The following is a 16,629-nucleotide window of genomic DNA, read 5'->3' on the forward strand; positions in this document are numbered from 1 at the left end:
ATACATGTCACCCACCCTTTGGCCGGTGGTTTCCAAACTGTGTGCCACAGCACACTCACAAGGACACTACACAGCCTTTTCTTTCCAGCTTGCCGGGTTGAGATCTCTTGTGATCTCGGCCCAGCAAGCCGAGAAGAAGAGGCTGCATAGAGCCCTATGAGTGTGAAGGGCGCTGTGGCCACAGTGAGTATGGGCAGTCTACTCCAAATTGGTGATTGTGAATACAAAAGTAGGAATGATCTTTACTCTGGATGCACAAAGCCGGTGACCATCTTCCAAAACACAGCACGTGCAATGCCTTCATTTTCCCCTTCTAGACCAGTGAGGGTTATTTCAGCCAGTCACAAGATGAAGACTTCAACCAATCAGAAGAACCATCTGCTAAAGCTCCTCCTCCAGTGTTCTACAACAAGCCCCCAGGTGAGGCTCAGGGATTGGTGGGGTGGGGTGAGAGGAGCTCCATTCCTACCATGCTGTCACAGATGCCTCACCCCTGGTCTTTCTCGGCAGCCCTCTGGGAATGGAAATGTTGCAGTTTCCCTTTTAAGAGGGCTGTCCACCCTCACTCATAGCTAATACATTTGATGTCACCCCTTAGAGATTGATATCACCTGTTGGGATGCTGACCCAGTGCCAGAAGATGAGGAGACCTTCGGGGGCAGCGTTTAAGGCCTGCTCCCAATCCAACTCTGTATCCTGCACCCAGCAAGCCCAGCGTGTGCAAGCCTGGAGAAACCGCAGTGAGGGCCTGGTGCCTGCTTGCTCTGTATTGTAGCCCTGCGGTCCAAGGCCTCCGATTGCACCCCAGCCAGATAGGATGTTCTCCGCGGTACTCTGGGGTAATTTTTCCAGCGCGCGCTCTTTCTCTCTCTCTTTCTCTTTTTCTAATGTTGTCAAATAGGAAATGTGTAAATCTGCCTGGTCCCCTCTTCGTTAGTAGCTTCCCTGCAGACCCCTTTCCCCTGTTGCCTCTGCCCATTGGGTTTTTTCTGACCCTCTCCCCAATGCCAGTTATGCCATCTGAGTTGATCTCCTGCGTGTGCTGCTCTTTGGGGGTGGATGGGGAGGGGCCCTTCCTCTTCTCAGACTGTGCCCAGAGTTTGAGTATTTTGCACGGATTTAAAATAAAAGAAGTATGGCAATAAAAATGACCCTGTGTGGGCAAGGCTCTGGCTCCCACCCACCCCCACCTTCTTAATTTGGCCCCAACTCACTCACTAGCCAGGGAAGTTACAAAAGCCCAGCCCAGCCCAGCTCAGGGCTCCTGCAGGAGTTAGCAGCAAGGAACTTTTCCCATCATAGTTCAGCTCCATGGCCCTGTGTTTGAGAGCAAAGCCCATTCCAGACCCTTCTTCTTAGGCCTTTATTTGCCCCGGGAACCTAGGACAAGGGGAGACTCTGGGTGGGCTTCCTCCCCGCTGTCCTCTTTCCCCACCCTCTTTCCTCTTCCATTCCATGCTTGGTTTCCTTTCTGTCACGTACACAGTACTTGTTTTTTTGAAAGCACAAATTCTGTAACAGCAATGTGCTTATGTATGTTAATAAATAACTTGATTCCAAGCAGGGCAGCTGGCTTTGCAGCACAGGGTGGTTTTTTTAAAAGGGGAAGTAGTGACGGAACACAAGGGGGCTGGCTAGAGTCCAAAGAAAACTACATTAGACGCCTGCCTCTTGCTTTGACTCTTTTTTTTGTAGACCCCTCAGCTCTATAGCCATAAAAGGTCAGAAATGTATTTTCTGATGGAAAAAAATGAAAGCTGAGGTTTATTTAGATTTTAGAATTTATGTGCCCATAACTGAGAACATCAGAATGCCAGCAAGTAATTTGGCTCCAGATGAGAGCATAACCTGTGGTGGAGAAAGCACCACTAGAGGGAGCTGGTAACAAAGGAAAGCATTCCGAGAGCATGCTGCCTGCCAAGAGGCAGCAGGGAATTCAGTCCCATCTTCTGTGGGACTAGGTGTGAAGTTGCCCCGCTTCCTGACACAGTAGATGGGCACTCTTAAAAAGCACAGCACACACTCCCCCTTCTTGTGTGCAGACTCATCACAGACACACCACCTAGTACCACGTTTGTAGTAAATCAGGTTCCACAAACTTTATTATTGTCAAAATGTAACAAACAAAAATAGGAAACAAAGTTTAGGCCAAGCCAGAAACCCCCTTGCAGTCAGCACCAACAGAGCCGGTAGAGGGCCCAGAAAAAAGGGAGTGGGCGAGACGGGGAGACCAGCCCCTATCTCAACCTGGCCAGGAGGTCAATAGCAACTGATCGTTGCACTGCGAAGGCCTGTGGCCCAGACATGGCTGGAAGGCTTGGACAAAGGGGCTTGGCGCCTCCCCTAGCCCAAGAGAAGAGGCTGCTAGGATACAGCTTCTGCGCTGCAGCCATAGTCCGGCCCAGGCGGTGGCACGGCATACTAAACTGCCGTAGTCCTGCCAAACAAAGGCATCGAGACAGGCAGGTGCCAGGGCCCAGGCTCGTAGCTGTCTCTGGTGCTGAGTTCTGAATCTGTCCAGCTGGGGAAGATGCGCTGCGAGTGCTCTGACTCCAGGTAGAGGTTGGTGCAGGTGGAACCCCGGCTGGCAGAGCTTGGCAGATGAAGGGCTGAGCCATAGCCCCGGTCCAGGAAAAGCGGCTTATAGCTGGGTGGCTGCTCCTGTTTCTCTGGTGGCTCATGACTCAGGAACGGGGTGTTGATCTTGCGGTACAAGCCCCGTGTGTCTGTCAGCACTTCGCTGTAAGGTGGTGGGGGCTCCGCCATCAGAACGGCTTCCTCATAGCAAGGAGGTTTTGATGGATCTGGTTCTGCAAGTAAAGGAATTGCAGCTGTTGAATTTTTTTTAACTCATATAGTGTTGTTTTCGCTATACCCACCTTTCTGGGGCCCAAGTAATATTCTTCTCTGGCTGCTCCTCCCAAGCAAAGTGTGGAGGGGGACTCCAGAAGCTGCACTACCATGACTCATTAGCAAACAAACTCAAGAGAGGGTGGGACTCTAGCTGCTCTCCACTAGAGTGGAAGCCTGAGACTTCCTACCCTGCCGCCTTCTTACAGAAGCACCTAGACACTCTGCTGGGGCTTGGTGCCAGCGTTGAGGCCAGCCTTGAAAATAATTAAGGGCCTCTCCATTCTCCATGCTGAAGGAGGTGAAATGTCAAAGAACGGAACAGGTAGTCATTTGAGAACTTAAGCGGTTCAGCTCACTGGGGGCAGCTGTATCTATCCTGGATTTCAAGCCAGCACCATGCATACAGATACTTATGCAGCCACATTACAACCCCTTCTACTGAGCCCACTAAAGCCACCTCTGTGCACTTACCATGCCTGCAGCTCCAAGGCCTTGGAGGTGGGAGGTGGGGGCGATGTGGCTCAATGCGGAGTCGGTGGGGCACAGCAATGCCTGGTGGACTTCTCATATAACCACCTCCATAGTTAGAACCCCCATAGGGAGGTCCCCCATACCCCTCATAGTGCAGGGGCTCCATCTCCAGGGTGCGCAGGTGCTGCTCTCGCAGCCGCTCCTCCTGCCGCCTTTTCATGCGTCGCCGCAGGTAGCTGCAGAAGCAACATAGCAACACAATGAGCCCCCAGATAAGCCAGAAACCAGCAAAGCAGGTGAGGAAGGTGTAGGTGCCGTGGGACATCACCATCTTCACTCCCAGGAAATGATGGAGGGCCCTAGAGGTTTCCCTCAGCAGGTTCTGACACCAAGGATCTTCTTCAGTTCCAGCTGGGCCAGGACTCTTTCTCCCAGATCTTCTGTAACAGGCCCAAACAGGCTTAGTTCTACAGATGAACTTGTCTCTGCTTCCCTTGTTGCCCAGTCATGTGGATGGCACTGTAAGTCTCCCTTATGCTTTCCTCGCATGTATAGTCTCACCTTTTCCGAACACGGCCCAGGACCCTGTCTTAGCCACACCACAATCCAGGTGCCACCACTGGCACTCCTTCAGTCAAGGCAGTGAAAACGGTAAGCCCAGGCCTGTGTGCTACAGCAGCTCAGCCCCTTCTAGTCACGCAGCCTCCTGCATGCTCTCTGCAGCCGTTGCCATGGAAGCACTTCACTGGATGCAGGGACAAACTTAGGCCTTTCACAGAGAAGGGGGAGTTCTTGCCCCTAAAGGAGCCCAATGGCGGAAGGGAGAGTGCTGGGAAGGTTCGTGGGCACGGCATGCACTCTCTTCGTCAAGTGCTCGCGTTCTTGGATACTTGGGGTGACACGACCAGTAACACCAGCACCCAGCCCAACTCTTTCCCATCGCTGGGTCAGGGCATTTGGGGGCCAACAGCAGTGCTGACAGGAACTCTCCCTCTGCAAACAGACAGAGACAATGCCATTGAGTGTAGGAGGGCCACATCAGTGCTGTTCTCAGAACAAGCCCTGCATGCTTTAGGTTTCCCCCATTAAATACTAGCAAAGTGACCAGCTTCATAGAGAGGATCACAGCTACATCTTAGCTGCAAACACCATCACGCCCTCCCCCCGGACACTACAGACTAACACTACACGTTAGTCTACCATGAGCCATAGTTTCAAGCAAATATGAAGAAAGGAATGGGGAAAGCTTTTTGCTCAATTTGGTGTCCAGTTGCCTCCCCCCACCAAGCAATCTAGTTACTTCAGCAATACATGCCACCACGTACTGGGAGGGCAGCTACATGGCAAAAGCCATCCACTTGCACATAGTCACAGCGCTGCCCACACTGCCACTGCTTTATGTGCTTATGCAGTTGCACACATTGTGCACACAAGCCAGGTGAGCATATGGTCACCTTGTTCTTTACATGGATTCCACCCAAGTCCAAGGATCACGTCTCCCTAGCTATTGCCACTAAAATTATGAGTGCAAGGATGAGAAAATTAACTTCTAACATGCAACTGCTCAGCTATGGGAGCAGGGCTGAACAAAACCACACAGTGCAAAGCACAGAACATCCAGTTCTGCCGCGGGTAAGGCCAATTAAGGCAGCTCCAACCCAAGTGCCAAAGCTCTACCTCACATTGTCTCCGGATGGCACTGGCAGCCCAATTGCACTCATCTGCTCTTCTGCAATCACCATCACAGAAGCCTCCCACCCACACACCTCACAACTTCAGCCCTTGAGAGCCTGCTTTCCACATGGCATAGCTGGCAAAGTTGCTAAGCTTTGTTCAGCTCATCTTCTGCCTCCCCCTACCTAGTTACAGGCACTGACCATCAGCTTCCTTTTAGTACTATCTGCAGTGCAACTTATGGAACACAATCTCCAGATCTCAAGCAACGTTTGACACTTGGAAAAGCCCTACTATCAGTTGCTTCTCCATCTACCTCATATTGTCTTCCTTGTTATCAATTCTGATGCCTGCCAATACCAAGGCCACCATATTTCTTAACAGGGTATGTACAGAGCTCCATTCTGGCTGGCCCCCTGGCCATGTTTCAAGAGCACAGGCACACCAAAATGGAGAATTTGTCCAGGGAACATGCACTGAAAGGCAGTCATTGGTTGTGAGCTCAGAAACAAAATTATATTGCTGGGCTTCCTGCAGTTTTTAGCATCCCACAGGCACAGCCTAACATCTTAAGCAGAATGTGCAGATATTATTTTTCTTTGAGTACAAGCCACTTTAATGCAAATGCTGTATGGATGATCAGCATTGCTGTGGGACTTTAACTTTTAAAAAAGCTATGAAAAGAGACATCTTTATAGGCCCCATTCACATCATTTTGAGTTAGCTTATGTAGTCAGGCAATTAACAATAGCAGTTTAATGTAACCACTTATTAGGATTAAACCACTATGAGAAACACAATAGCAGGAATTTTAGCAACAATGCCTGCCACATGGGACCAGACATTTTTTCTTGCTGACCACCCTCCAAAAACATCTACCATCTGCTGTCTCCCCAATCCCAGCAACCAGCATTTCCCACCATCCCAGTACACCAAGTCATGCACTAATCAAATGCAAGTTTTCCCCACAACCTTTACTGCTAATTAGGTTAAAAAGCCTCCTTCCCACCAGAGCCAAAGTTCTGTCTTGGTGAATGCCTTCATTTTTACTAGAATCCAATGTGTTTTACAAAGCACATTGGGATTTCATAAAAGGTAAGGCATAGCTAAGCTTTGACAGGTATGCCTCCAAATATGCCCCATGCTTAAGAAGAGCCTTGTGGAATAAGAGCAAGGCCCACCAAGTCCAGCATTCTTTGCAAATATCCCAACACTTGGCCGGCACTAGCTGGTTCCATCAGAAACTGACTGCTGGTCCACCAGTAGAACTTCTGCCTAGCTTTTTCATGAGACAGAGCAAATCAACACCAACAAGAGCTGCTCAGCATATATAAGATACACCACAGGTGAGACAGAGCAGCTGCCTGAAGAGAGACCAAAACAATCTACTACTACTGTTGTGCAATGGCTATATAATAAACAATTTTAGCTTCAAATGAAAACTTTTGCCATCTTTGTGTTTCTTCAAGTCCTCTCCATTTGTTCAGATAATCCCTATAATAAAAAGGCCAAAAGTATTCCAGAGCCCAATTAGAAGGAATGTGATTTTGTTCAACAACTTTGATAAGATGTTTTCGTCACGTCAACCTTTTTACAACATGGACAGAATTATTATTTTTAAGCACACTGAGCTGGTTGATGATGATAAACCAGAGATGAAAAGAGAGAGAGCCTGGATGCGGAGTGTGCGTGCGGATAGTCACATTCAAGTATGCAGGCCAAATGATACTAACTGATGGGGGTCAGTTATTCTCATCTTCTAACACATCTGTCAGAGTAAATGGTTCTACCAAGGAAGTATCACTGAACGCAAGCAAGCTCAGGAAGAACTTTGCTGCCAAGAGCAAGGAGAGACGGACATGACAGAGCAAAGCATTGTTCTTTGCTCTTCACAAAGTCGGTTGGTATTAACAGAGTTCAGAGCTCTAGTTAAGAGCTCAGAGTTTAACCTTAGTTAAGAGCAGCAAGTCTGCGGTGATCACACTGCATAAGTGTGAAAGTGTAGTGGGCACCAAATTCAGCTTCCTGGGAATCTCAGCTGAAGGGGAGGAAAAAGCAAGTTTCTAGCCCTTATGGCTGTGGAGACATGATCGCAAACATGTGACAAATGCTTGATTTCAAAAGTCAGAGCTGAGCAGGATTTTCAGCAGTCGCGTAGAAGGGTTTCAGTGAGGCTCTTGCTCATTGGCGGAGGAACTGTGGATGTAAAAGGTCGCCTTGACCCAATGGTAAGACCTGTCCTGATAGTCATTTAATCTGCACAGTGTTTAAGAGTCACAACATTTTGCTTTCCCTGGAGTAGAATCTGAGTTAGTTGTGCAAATTTTTGCTTCACAGTAATTTTAAAAACAGTGCAGAATATAGTCCTCCTCAGGGCTATTAAACCCCAAAACTGCAATCACTTGCTAAAAAGCAGAGCATAGAGAACTCTGGGATAAAGACACTGTGCCAGATCGCCACCTGGAACCACCTTGACTCTGTGAGATTGCTGGAGGTTGGCCAGAAACAAGAGGTCACAGAGTGACTTCGGTTTTCCTGGCTATATTTGCTATACATGGGGAAAACACAACACAGCTATCAAAGGCTACAGCCTTTGCAGTTATCGACTGGGCAAAAAGATCCAGCTCCAGATGGTGAAAACCAGAAACAGGATCCTACTGACCCACAGCCCTCAGAATGGCACTGCTATGGGGTACCAATGCTACTTGGAGTCATCAGGTCAGCAGCATTTGCATTCTAATCAGTTTGTGACTTTGTGATCCTGTCTAGCAGAAAGAGCTGGCACTGCTTTTCTAAACCTCATTCATCTATACATGCGGTAGAAAAATAGCAAGCTCTGAAGTCATCTCACTGCTCCCCATATTGTTCCAAGAACCTAGTGCTTTACGTAACATTTTTGAGGGTTCTTAGGTCCCTACTAATTAAGATGAGGGTGATTTTTTTAAAAGCAACATGTTATGAGGGTTTTGCTTACGTCACCAATTCCAATGTCTTTGGGAGTTCTACCGAGTATCCAGGGCCTCCCCTCCTCCCCATAAAATAAAAGGCAACAGCGACGCCTGTGCTGGGCAATGCAGATTCCAGTACCAAAATCACGACAATAAATGTCAAAGCAAAGACTTAGCACCTTGGCAAGAACTCCTCCTCAGCATGAATTTGGCCTGCATCCACAGAAATAAGAAAAAAATGATTGGTGTGTTGTGTTGGCTGCGGAAGGGGAAAAGTTAGTAGCAGTGCATGAGAGGACTGGTCTACTTTAACAACCTACCTTAAAAACACAAGCTTTCAGCAGCCCCATTAATCAACTCAGAGCAGGAGCTGAGATTATCCCTGGTGGCCTACAACTAAAGTTTGCAGACCCTCCAGAGCATCTGTTGGCTTATGAGATTCTGCTTTAAGAGCCAATGTATTCAGATACACCCCATTACATGCTGCTTTTGTGCAGCTGCCCACAATGACACCCCCACCCCATCACTCTCATTGTGACTTCCCCTCACACATCAGCCCTGCTCATCCATGCATATGACACACCAACAGCCTTTGTGCACAGGCAAGTAAGTCTGATGCACTGCAGGCTGAAAGGAGAGGGGTGCGTGGAGCTCCAGGCAGACATCTAGGATGAAAAACCAATGCTACTTCAATTTCTCAGAAGGAAAGGCACTTGGGGCTAAAGCTTGCCTGAAAGCTATGTCCCGTACTGCTCCTAGGAGGCAGTTGGTGAGGGAAAGGATGTTCTGCACATGCTCAGAGACACTTTTCTTTATTATTACTCCCCGTCTTCCAAGATCCAGCTCTGGAACGCAGATTTCAGGGCTGCATCCTGGCACCAATGAGGCCCTGTTGGAGGAGGGCAGCTGTTCCAGGTGGGGGGGGGGGAGTTGCTTCCAAGGCATCTTTGACAAGGGCACCCACTGCACGGTGGTTAAAGAAAGCTAGATCCCAGGCCAGGTGCTCTCCTTTTCCTCAGGCTGCTACCCAGAAAGATGTGATGGAAAAAGGAGAACCCAGGGCTAAGGGCAGGCCTGCTTTCAGGTGCCATCTCCCCACCTGCCTCACTCCTGGAAGGGGGGGCAGTTTAAAAATGGAAACCCCTCTTCTTTCCAGGGGAGGGAATGTGGTTCACCTACCCAGGTGCTCCCATGAACACCCCCAACATGAAGTAAACCTCCTGATGCTGCCTAGCATCCAGGGAGGCCAAAAGGGCTGAAGGAGGGTCTCTCTCCCCCCCCCCCATTTCCACCACCTTTTCAGAGGACGCTCGGAGCATCCTCGGAGTGGGGGGTTTCTACTACGGCAGCTCTTCCCTGCTCAGGGCCAGTCCCCGTCCAGACCACCGCGACCCCCTGTCGACATCCCGGGCACGCACCGACCCTGGACTAAGCCGCAGCCCCCAACACGGTGCGCCGCGGAGAGGAGGCGTTCGCACAGACAACACACACCCAGCGCAGAGACGGGCGCGCGTTCACACGGGCAGCGAGCGAGCGCGCGCCAGCCCCGACGCCTCTCGTGCTCTCTGCCTCCCTCCCCCGTCCACCATCAGCTCCCCCAGCCCGCCACGCTCGCCTCTCTCCCCAGGCACCGGCCCCGCCAGGCGCCCAGGCAACAGGAGGGGATGACGAAGCGCCCACCCGCCTGCGGGGAAGGGAGAGGGAGCCCATTCCTGCAGGCGGCACCCGACGGGGCGGCGGCAGCACGTGGAGGAGCAGAGCGGGAGTGGAGCAGCTGAGCGCGCAGCCCTGGCTGGTCGCCGCCTCCTCCTCGCCTCACCGGGACCGGGCTCGCTCCTCCTCACCGTCGCTTCCAGCGCTGAGATCAGGGAGCGCCCGCGGGAGCCCCATCTCCTCCTCCGGCGGCGGTCGGCAGAGCCATCCCCAGCTCTCGGTCCGGCGCGGAAGGGGGCAGCCTAGGAGCGCTCTGCCGGCGCCGGGGGAGCGCGATCCCCACCCGCCTGCTGGCCGCCTGCTGCTGCTGCTGCTGCTGCTGCCGCCGCCGCCTTGCCCATTGCCCGACGCCGCGGCCTCCACGCGGGCGGTGCCGGCGCTCCCTTTGTCTTCTCCGCGGCGAGGCTCACGCGTTTCTCCCTGGCGCTCTCGCTGCTGCCTCGCTCGCTCGCTCGCTCTGTGCCGGCCCCGCCTTCTGGCTCCTCCCTCCGGCGGCGGCGGCGGCGGCGGCAGCCTCTCCTTGCCCACTTCGGGGGCTCGCTCGGCGCCTGCCCGGACGGTGGTGCTTCCCTGGGAGCACCCCGCGGCCGTGGACCGCCCCCTCCCGGAGCGGGGTGGTTGGGCTGCTCCTCCCGGTGGAATTTCCTGCCAGGCTCAGCTCAGCCTGGCTCCCTTGCCGTCCTTTCGATCCGGGCGGGTCTCTCGCCCCTCGACGTCACAGGGCAGCCTCAGCACGGGACAGCGCGTCAGGGCGAGAGCGGGAAGGGGGCGCGGGAAGGGAGAGCCCGGCCCGGCTGAGCCTCCCGGAGGCCTGCCTGGTCCCGGCCGCCCCCCCCCCGCCAGAAATCCCTCCACGCTTTCCGAGCCAAGAATAGTCCCAAAGAGGGAGCCGAGGCCTTGATTCATAGCCTCCCCTCACCGCCAGCCTACACACAGACGCAAGAGCAGATCTATTCCTAGGTTCGCTCCTGGTGCATAGGAGTGGGGCTGAGAAGACCTCCAGCCTGCCCCCTGGGCTGGAGCTCGCCTGCTAGGATTTGGAGACCTCCCATGGACAGATGGTCCTAGGGCCCGATCCTGTCCAACTTTCCAGCCCTAAGGGGGCATGTGCTGCATCCTGCGGTGGGGGACTAATCAAGAAGGCCTCCTCAAGGTAAGGGGACATCTGTTCCCTTACCTCAGGGCTGCATTGCGGCTGCCTCACTGCAGGGAAAGTTGGATAGGAGAATGTGGCCCTTAATGTGGTATAGCCTTACCCAAGCAGATGTCTGGCAGGGAACCCTCCAAAGAGCTCAGTCAATGGCAACATGTAGGGCAGCTGGATCGCTCTTGAAAATGGTGCAAGGTAGTCATAATCAGATTGGGCAAGCCCCAGGACCAAATCTGTGCTGTCCCTGAACTATCATTACTATCATCACATACAATGCTGGGGCTGGCAAATAGGGGACATTTGCCAGCCCCAGAGTTGTATGTGATGAAGGCTGCTTATTGGCAGTCTGCTTTGGGGGAACAGGCTCTTGCTTTGGGTTGCCTGGGAAGGGCTGTGCACCACCCTTGGAGTGTACTCTTCCTTTCTGATGCCAACTTGAAAGAGTCGCAGAAGCCTTGTTAATAACCAGATAGAACCCACCAGAGTGCCTGGCCTGGTGTGTGTGTGCTGCAGAACCTGGGGCAGACCGACATGTCCTTTCCCCCTCAGCCATGTGCTCTCTGCAGAGCTGACAGTTGCCATTCCTGTTTGGGGGGGGGGGGAATAGCAGCAATAATGCAGCCTGCAGGCTTTTCTGTGCTGCTGTCATGGTGACACAGCCGGGAGGAACACATGAAGCTGCCACTCATAAGCAGTTAATGAAATGTGTCGTGCCTGCCTGGCAGCACCTCGAGAAGCAAGCAGACCTGAGGAGGAGCCATGTCAGGAAAGCCACCCATGATGGGTGGGGTGGAGGTGGGGGCAAAGCCTGAGTTTCAGGGCAGCTGTCTGAGAGGTCCTCCACCCTAAAGAAAATGGAAGAGAGACAATGAATGACCACGATGGCCAATTCATGACTGAAGCATTGCCCTGCCCAAAGGAGAATTTAACCAATTATTAAGCCAATTGTCTGAGTGGACATGACTCCCTGTTCCTCAGATGATTGATCAAGTGCAGGGTCACCTCACCAATCAGCCTGCCAAATGGTTACATGTAGATTGCGTTAAGTTCGCACTTGGTAAATAGTCACCTGTAACTGCATGTGGATGGCCTGTTTCGAAGTGAGCCATTGCTCAGAACTTCAGGTCCTAGCCTGACAGCCAAGGATTAGAAAGAAGCTGCCAGCACCAGGCATGGGTGTCCAGTTTGACCAGTGCTGGTACATTATGTGGGTTTGGACTCACTGTCCTGTGCAGTCACCAGCTACCACTCCCACAGTATGTTCCAGCCTGGTTTAGCGCTCTCTCACTTGATGCATCCCATGTTCCAGTGACCTTGGCTCATTTTACTGCCATCTGGCATGTCCACTGCATTTCTCATTTGAGTGCTCCTTGAGTCAAGGTACTGTTGATTTTTTCCCTTATTGGAATGGGGAAGGGGTGCCACATACTGTTGCCAAATCAAAATTTTACTACTCATTGTGCTAATTCTTTATAACAAGGTGGAACCAAGGAGTTGTGCAATAGTGAATCTGTCCCAGAACCAAGCAACCCAGGCCTATGTGAATTATTATTATTATTATTATTATTATTATTATTATTATTATTATTATTATTATTATTATTATTATTATTATTATTAATAATAATAATAATAATAATAATAACAGTATTTATATACCGCTTTTCAACTAAAAGTTCACAAAGTGGTTTACAGAGAAAAATCAATTAACTAAATGGCTAAATGAATAAGAAGGTAACAGTATTTGACCCTTGGTAACTGGATAAAGAAGACTGGTGGTTCTCTTCTGTTTAGCTAAAAGGCAATCTCCTGTCCCAGCATTACATTTTTCTTAGACTACAATCCTATGTACACTTACTTGGGAGTATGCACCATTCAAGTCAATGAAGCTTACTTCTGAGGCATGTATAGGAGTGTGCAACAAGTGGCTGTTTTTGGTGTGTCCCTTGTGTTTTCTCTAAACTGAGCCCCGCTGAGGCAGGAAACCATTTTCTCATTCCTTTTGCTGTATACATCACTTTGTGAACTTTTCTTTGTTGAAAAGTGATATAATGATGATGTTGATGGCCACCATGTGAGAGGGCAGCTGTGTGATGCAAGAGGTATGTGTCACAGATTGTCCATTGCTAAGGGTTGCTCATGTGACTATGGTGCTTACTGATCTTCCAGCTCAGTCATGAAAACATGAATGCTCCTTCCCATGAATGAGTTGTCTGGAAAGCACAATGGCCAAATGGGTCAGCTTCTCTGTTCTTTTGCCTCCTGGGGAATGTGACCCAGAATGGCACTTCCGGTGTGTGGGTAGCAACTGGGGCTTACTCAGTGTCACACATGGTACATTGTATTCCTGCTGGAACATATCTCTGGCGGATGCCCATTCTTCAGCAAGAATCAACTCAGCGTTCATTCCCTCCATCCTGTTTTCCTGGTATTCTACCAAAATTAGTTGAGACTCCTGCTTGAGATGGAGGCCTTATACCTAGAGCTGCCCAGGCAGGGTGCAGTCTGTTACAAGGTCTTTGCCATGCCATCTAGTGAACACTCGGCAAAATGGAGTCTCTGAGTCCCAGCCATGGATTGCATCCTCTTTCAACTCTCTACCATTTAAACCTTTCTACAACAACCTCTCCTGCCTCCCCTCCTCCGATCCTCCTGCAGGGGGATCGACCTCCCATAAAACTTCTAGTGTTTTCTGCATTGTTTTACTATAGGTCAGGGGTGCCCAAATCCTGGCCCTGGGGCCACTTGCAACCCTCGAGGCTTCTCAGTGCGGCCCTCAGGGAGCCCCCAGTCTCCAATGAGCCTCTGGCCCTCCGGAGATTTGTTGGAGCCCACACTGGCCCAACGCAACTGCTCTCAGCATGAGGGCGACTGTTTGACCTCTCACGGGAGCTGTAGGATGCGGGCTCCCTCCACTGCCCGTTTCATGTCTGTGATGCAGTTGCAGCAGCAAAGGAAAGACCAGCCTTGCTTTGTGCAAGGCCTTTTATAGGCCTTGAGCTATTGCAAGACCTTCATTCATTCATATAAGTTCATCTTTAATATATTCATTTATGTAAACTTATATAAATTTATTCAAATTTTAAATGTAAATTAATTCTTTTTTCCCCAGCCCCTGACACATTGTCAGAGAGATGGTGTGGCCCTCCTGCCAAAAACTTTGGACACCCCTGCTATAGGTGGTCAACTAGTGGTACTCATATCACAAGTGGCATGGGTAATCGGGTTAGCGGCATACCTGAACGAAAGCTGGAGACTACAGGGACCTGGCTATAGTATTGAATCAGGCTGCCCTCTCACCTGCCTTTCCCATCCTGCAGTGTGACTTGATCTGCAGCTCTGTAGAGGAGGGGAAATTACACAATTACCTATGTGGCTGTACAGCAACGTGCATTAGAGTGTCATAATCTCAACCTTTGGCTTTGGCTTGTGAAGGGCTACCCTTGACACTTCAGGACTTGGAGCTTGTGATTCCTCGGTTCAAAAGGCAGGGTTGCTGCTGAGGTCTTCACTGCATAGGCCAAGAGTAGAACTGGGAGGAGGAAGGACCAGCCAAAAAAGGGGCTGCCATCAGCCACGTGCTGTGCTGAATGAGGAGCTGTTTCCTAGCAACAAGCCAGAGCATCGTTCACCCCTGCAGAGGAGCCTCCCACAGCTCATCCCAGGAAAGCAGGACATCAGGTTGCTGCAGGGATGCAAGGGTAGCAGAGGCATGCTCAAAATGAAAGGCAGGCTGGCAGGCAGAAATTCCTTCAGGTGATGCATATTCTCAGCAGTGAACAAAGTCAGGGCACTAGACACCAAGTAAAGTGCCCTGACATTCTTATGAGACAGGTTGAAATCTGTCCAAATTTCCAGTTTGAACCTTTGGATTCTGGTTTCAAGTCTTTGATCTCAGAATTCAAATTTGGACAAAATTCAGTTTGACAGAATTCAAACTCTGACCAAAATATAGCCATGCTTGGCTAACTAGTAATTCCAGACACCTAAGAGGGTATTTCAGAAATGGTTTACATTGCTTTCTTGGGCATATTGGACTCAAATAAGGGGGGGGCAGAGGAGGAGGCCCAATCACCTTCCGTTTTGGGGTGCCCTGCCTTAGCTACTGTTTAAGAAAGGGGGGCACAATTTCATTCAAACTGCATTAGGTCAGGGGATGGGCTTGTGGATTTCATTAAGGACCCCCTACCTTTCCCCTTATAATGAAAAGAAACACACTCAGTTGGTCATTTTAAACCAAGGGGCAGGTTATAGGCTGTTAAAAAGGCTTGTGTTTATCACCGTCAATTCTGACATTGTTTCAGAGGGCCACTCTTTCTATTTTTTGCCATTACATTCCTGGGAAATTGCATGTGGTCTCTGACAATTTAAAAAGCAACTTCTTTTTCATTTGCCCACATGTGTCCCTGTCAGTCAGGAAGTGGCTTGTTCCAATCTCTGTTGCCTGGTGTTATGCTGACTGCTTGTTTGCTACTCTTTGAGTAGGATTGGTGCAGGGTCAGCCAATCAGTGAGGTGATCAGATTGGTGGGTGCATCCACTTCTGTCCACTCCCTTGCCTCCATTGCTCCTCCTCCTTCCCCCATTCCTTAGAATGGAAAAGGAAGAGAGGGATGGAGCAGGAAAGCAATTGTGGTTTAGAGCAATAGCCTTCTTTACAGCTTCATCTCAGTCTTCCTTTTCCAATCCAGGGGGTGGGGGAAGTTGGCATATTGCCATGTAAGGGGAATAGCATTTGGCACGATCCCTCTGGCCTCAGGAGGTCTGGGGGTGTTCCCTAAAAACATAAAAACAGCCCTGCTGGATCAGGCCAAAGGCCCATCCCCTCCTTTTGCGCTTTCCATTTTCAGCCAGTTTTAGCCTCTTGAATTGTTCTGTGGTGAGAATCTGTCCTACTTTTGCCAATTTTCCTATTATCAGATATCTTGTTAATGAAAAAGCTCTGTGCCACTTTCTACATTTATTTTCTGAGGTAAACTAGGCGTTTAGGGCAGGATAAAGTCTGCTATTTGCATGGGGCAGCCTGAGAGAGTGTTACCAGTGCCCATTGGCAGGGCAGACTTCCTTGTATTCTTTCCTGCCTGTTTTGCTGCTCATCATCATTTTCCTGCTTGTACTCATGTGCTCTGTAAAGAATGCCTCTCAAGTACAGATAAAAATGAACTTGTTCCAACTATTGCCAAGGATTAACTGGGATCCTTTGATCCATCACCCAGTGTTGATTCTAAATCTGAACATATGTAGATTACCATCTACTGATATGGAATATCAGTTATCAAATAATGAATGTATAAAATAGCAAATATTGATAATAGAGCAAATTATATTATATAAAACCCCAGATACGATGACATTTCAATTATCAGATTTGGAAAGTGAAATGCTAAACACCATTAGCTGTCGGATATCCACAAGTGAAGATCAAATATAAATGCGGTCAACTATTGACCCCAAATATTATCAGAAATTCAGCAAATATTTGACATCAGACTTCAGAGAGAGGGATTCGGAAGAGTTATTAGGGCACATTGATTTCAGCTCTAGCTTCAGCTCTGGCTCTGTGCTAGTTAGTCTCATAGACAGGAACAGACAGACACATTTCTCTGGGCTAGAAGCATGTTATGTGCCTGCCTCCTCTTTTCCACGTTTGTTGCTAGATTCTGCTCCTATTTTTCTTTCCTGTGAATTAATGGACTGATAACCTTCTCCTATGTCCCCCACCATCCCTTTGGGATCTTCTGGAGAAGCTCCGCATTTGTCTTCCAGTCTCCAGAGCATGTACCATGGCGGTGGCCTTCGTTATGAGATGTGTGGCCTACAG

The 16,629-nt window shown here is 50.0% G+C and overlaps 2 protein-coding genes across 7 annotated transcripts in view; one reads left to right on the top strand and one right to left on the bottom strand.

Moving 5' to 3' along the window:
- Positions 1–1,560, top strand: part of DBN1 (drebrin 1) — a 34,111-nt gene extending 32,551 nt beyond the window's left edge. For all 4 annotated transcript variants that reach the window (XM_066613701.1, XM_066613702.1, XM_066613705.1 and 1 more), the window contains 2 exons: positions 318–420; positions 599–1,560. In XM_066613701.1, coding sequence (XP_066469798.1) covers positions 318–420; positions 599–669 — 174 coding nt within the window. In that variant the 3' untranslated portion in view covers positions 670–1,560. The remainder of the gene's footprint in view (positions 1–317; positions 421–598) is intronic.
- A 524-nt stretch (positions 1,561–2,084) lies between these two features.
- PRR7 (proline rich 7, synaptic) lies at positions 2,085–10,357 on the bottom strand. Of its 3 annotated transcripts, none has more exons than XM_066616709.1 (3): positions 9,791–10,357; positions 3,325–4,317; positions 2,085–2,810 (listed from the first exon to the last, which is right to left on the bottom strand). In XM_066616709.1, exons 2-3 carry the CDS (start codon positions 3,653–3,655, stop codon positions 2,422–2,424), a joined length of 720 nt encoding a protein of 239 aa, XP_066472806.1. In that variant the 5' UTR covers positions 3,656–4,317; positions 9,791–10,357; the 3' UTR covers positions 2,085–2,421. The 3 variants fall into 3 exon arrangements, with proteins under 3 accessions (XP_066472806.1, XP_066472808.1, XP_066472807.1); XM_066616711.1 differs by lacking the exon at positions 9,791–10,357 and adding an exon at positions 7,973–8,056; XM_066616710.1 differs by lacking the exon at positions 9,791–10,357 and having other exon boundaries at positions 3,325–4,472.
- Between the last annotated feature and the right edge of the window lie 6,272 nt (positions 10,358–16,629).

The sequence above is a fragment of the Tiliqua scincoides genome, chromosome 2 (assembly GCF_035046505.1).
Source record: "Tiliqua scincoides isolate rTilSci1 chromosome 2, rTilSci1.hap2, whole genome shotgun sequence".
Lineage (NCBI taxonomy): Eukaryota > Metazoa > Chordata > Lepidosauria > Squamata > Scincidae > Tiliqua > Tiliqua scincoides.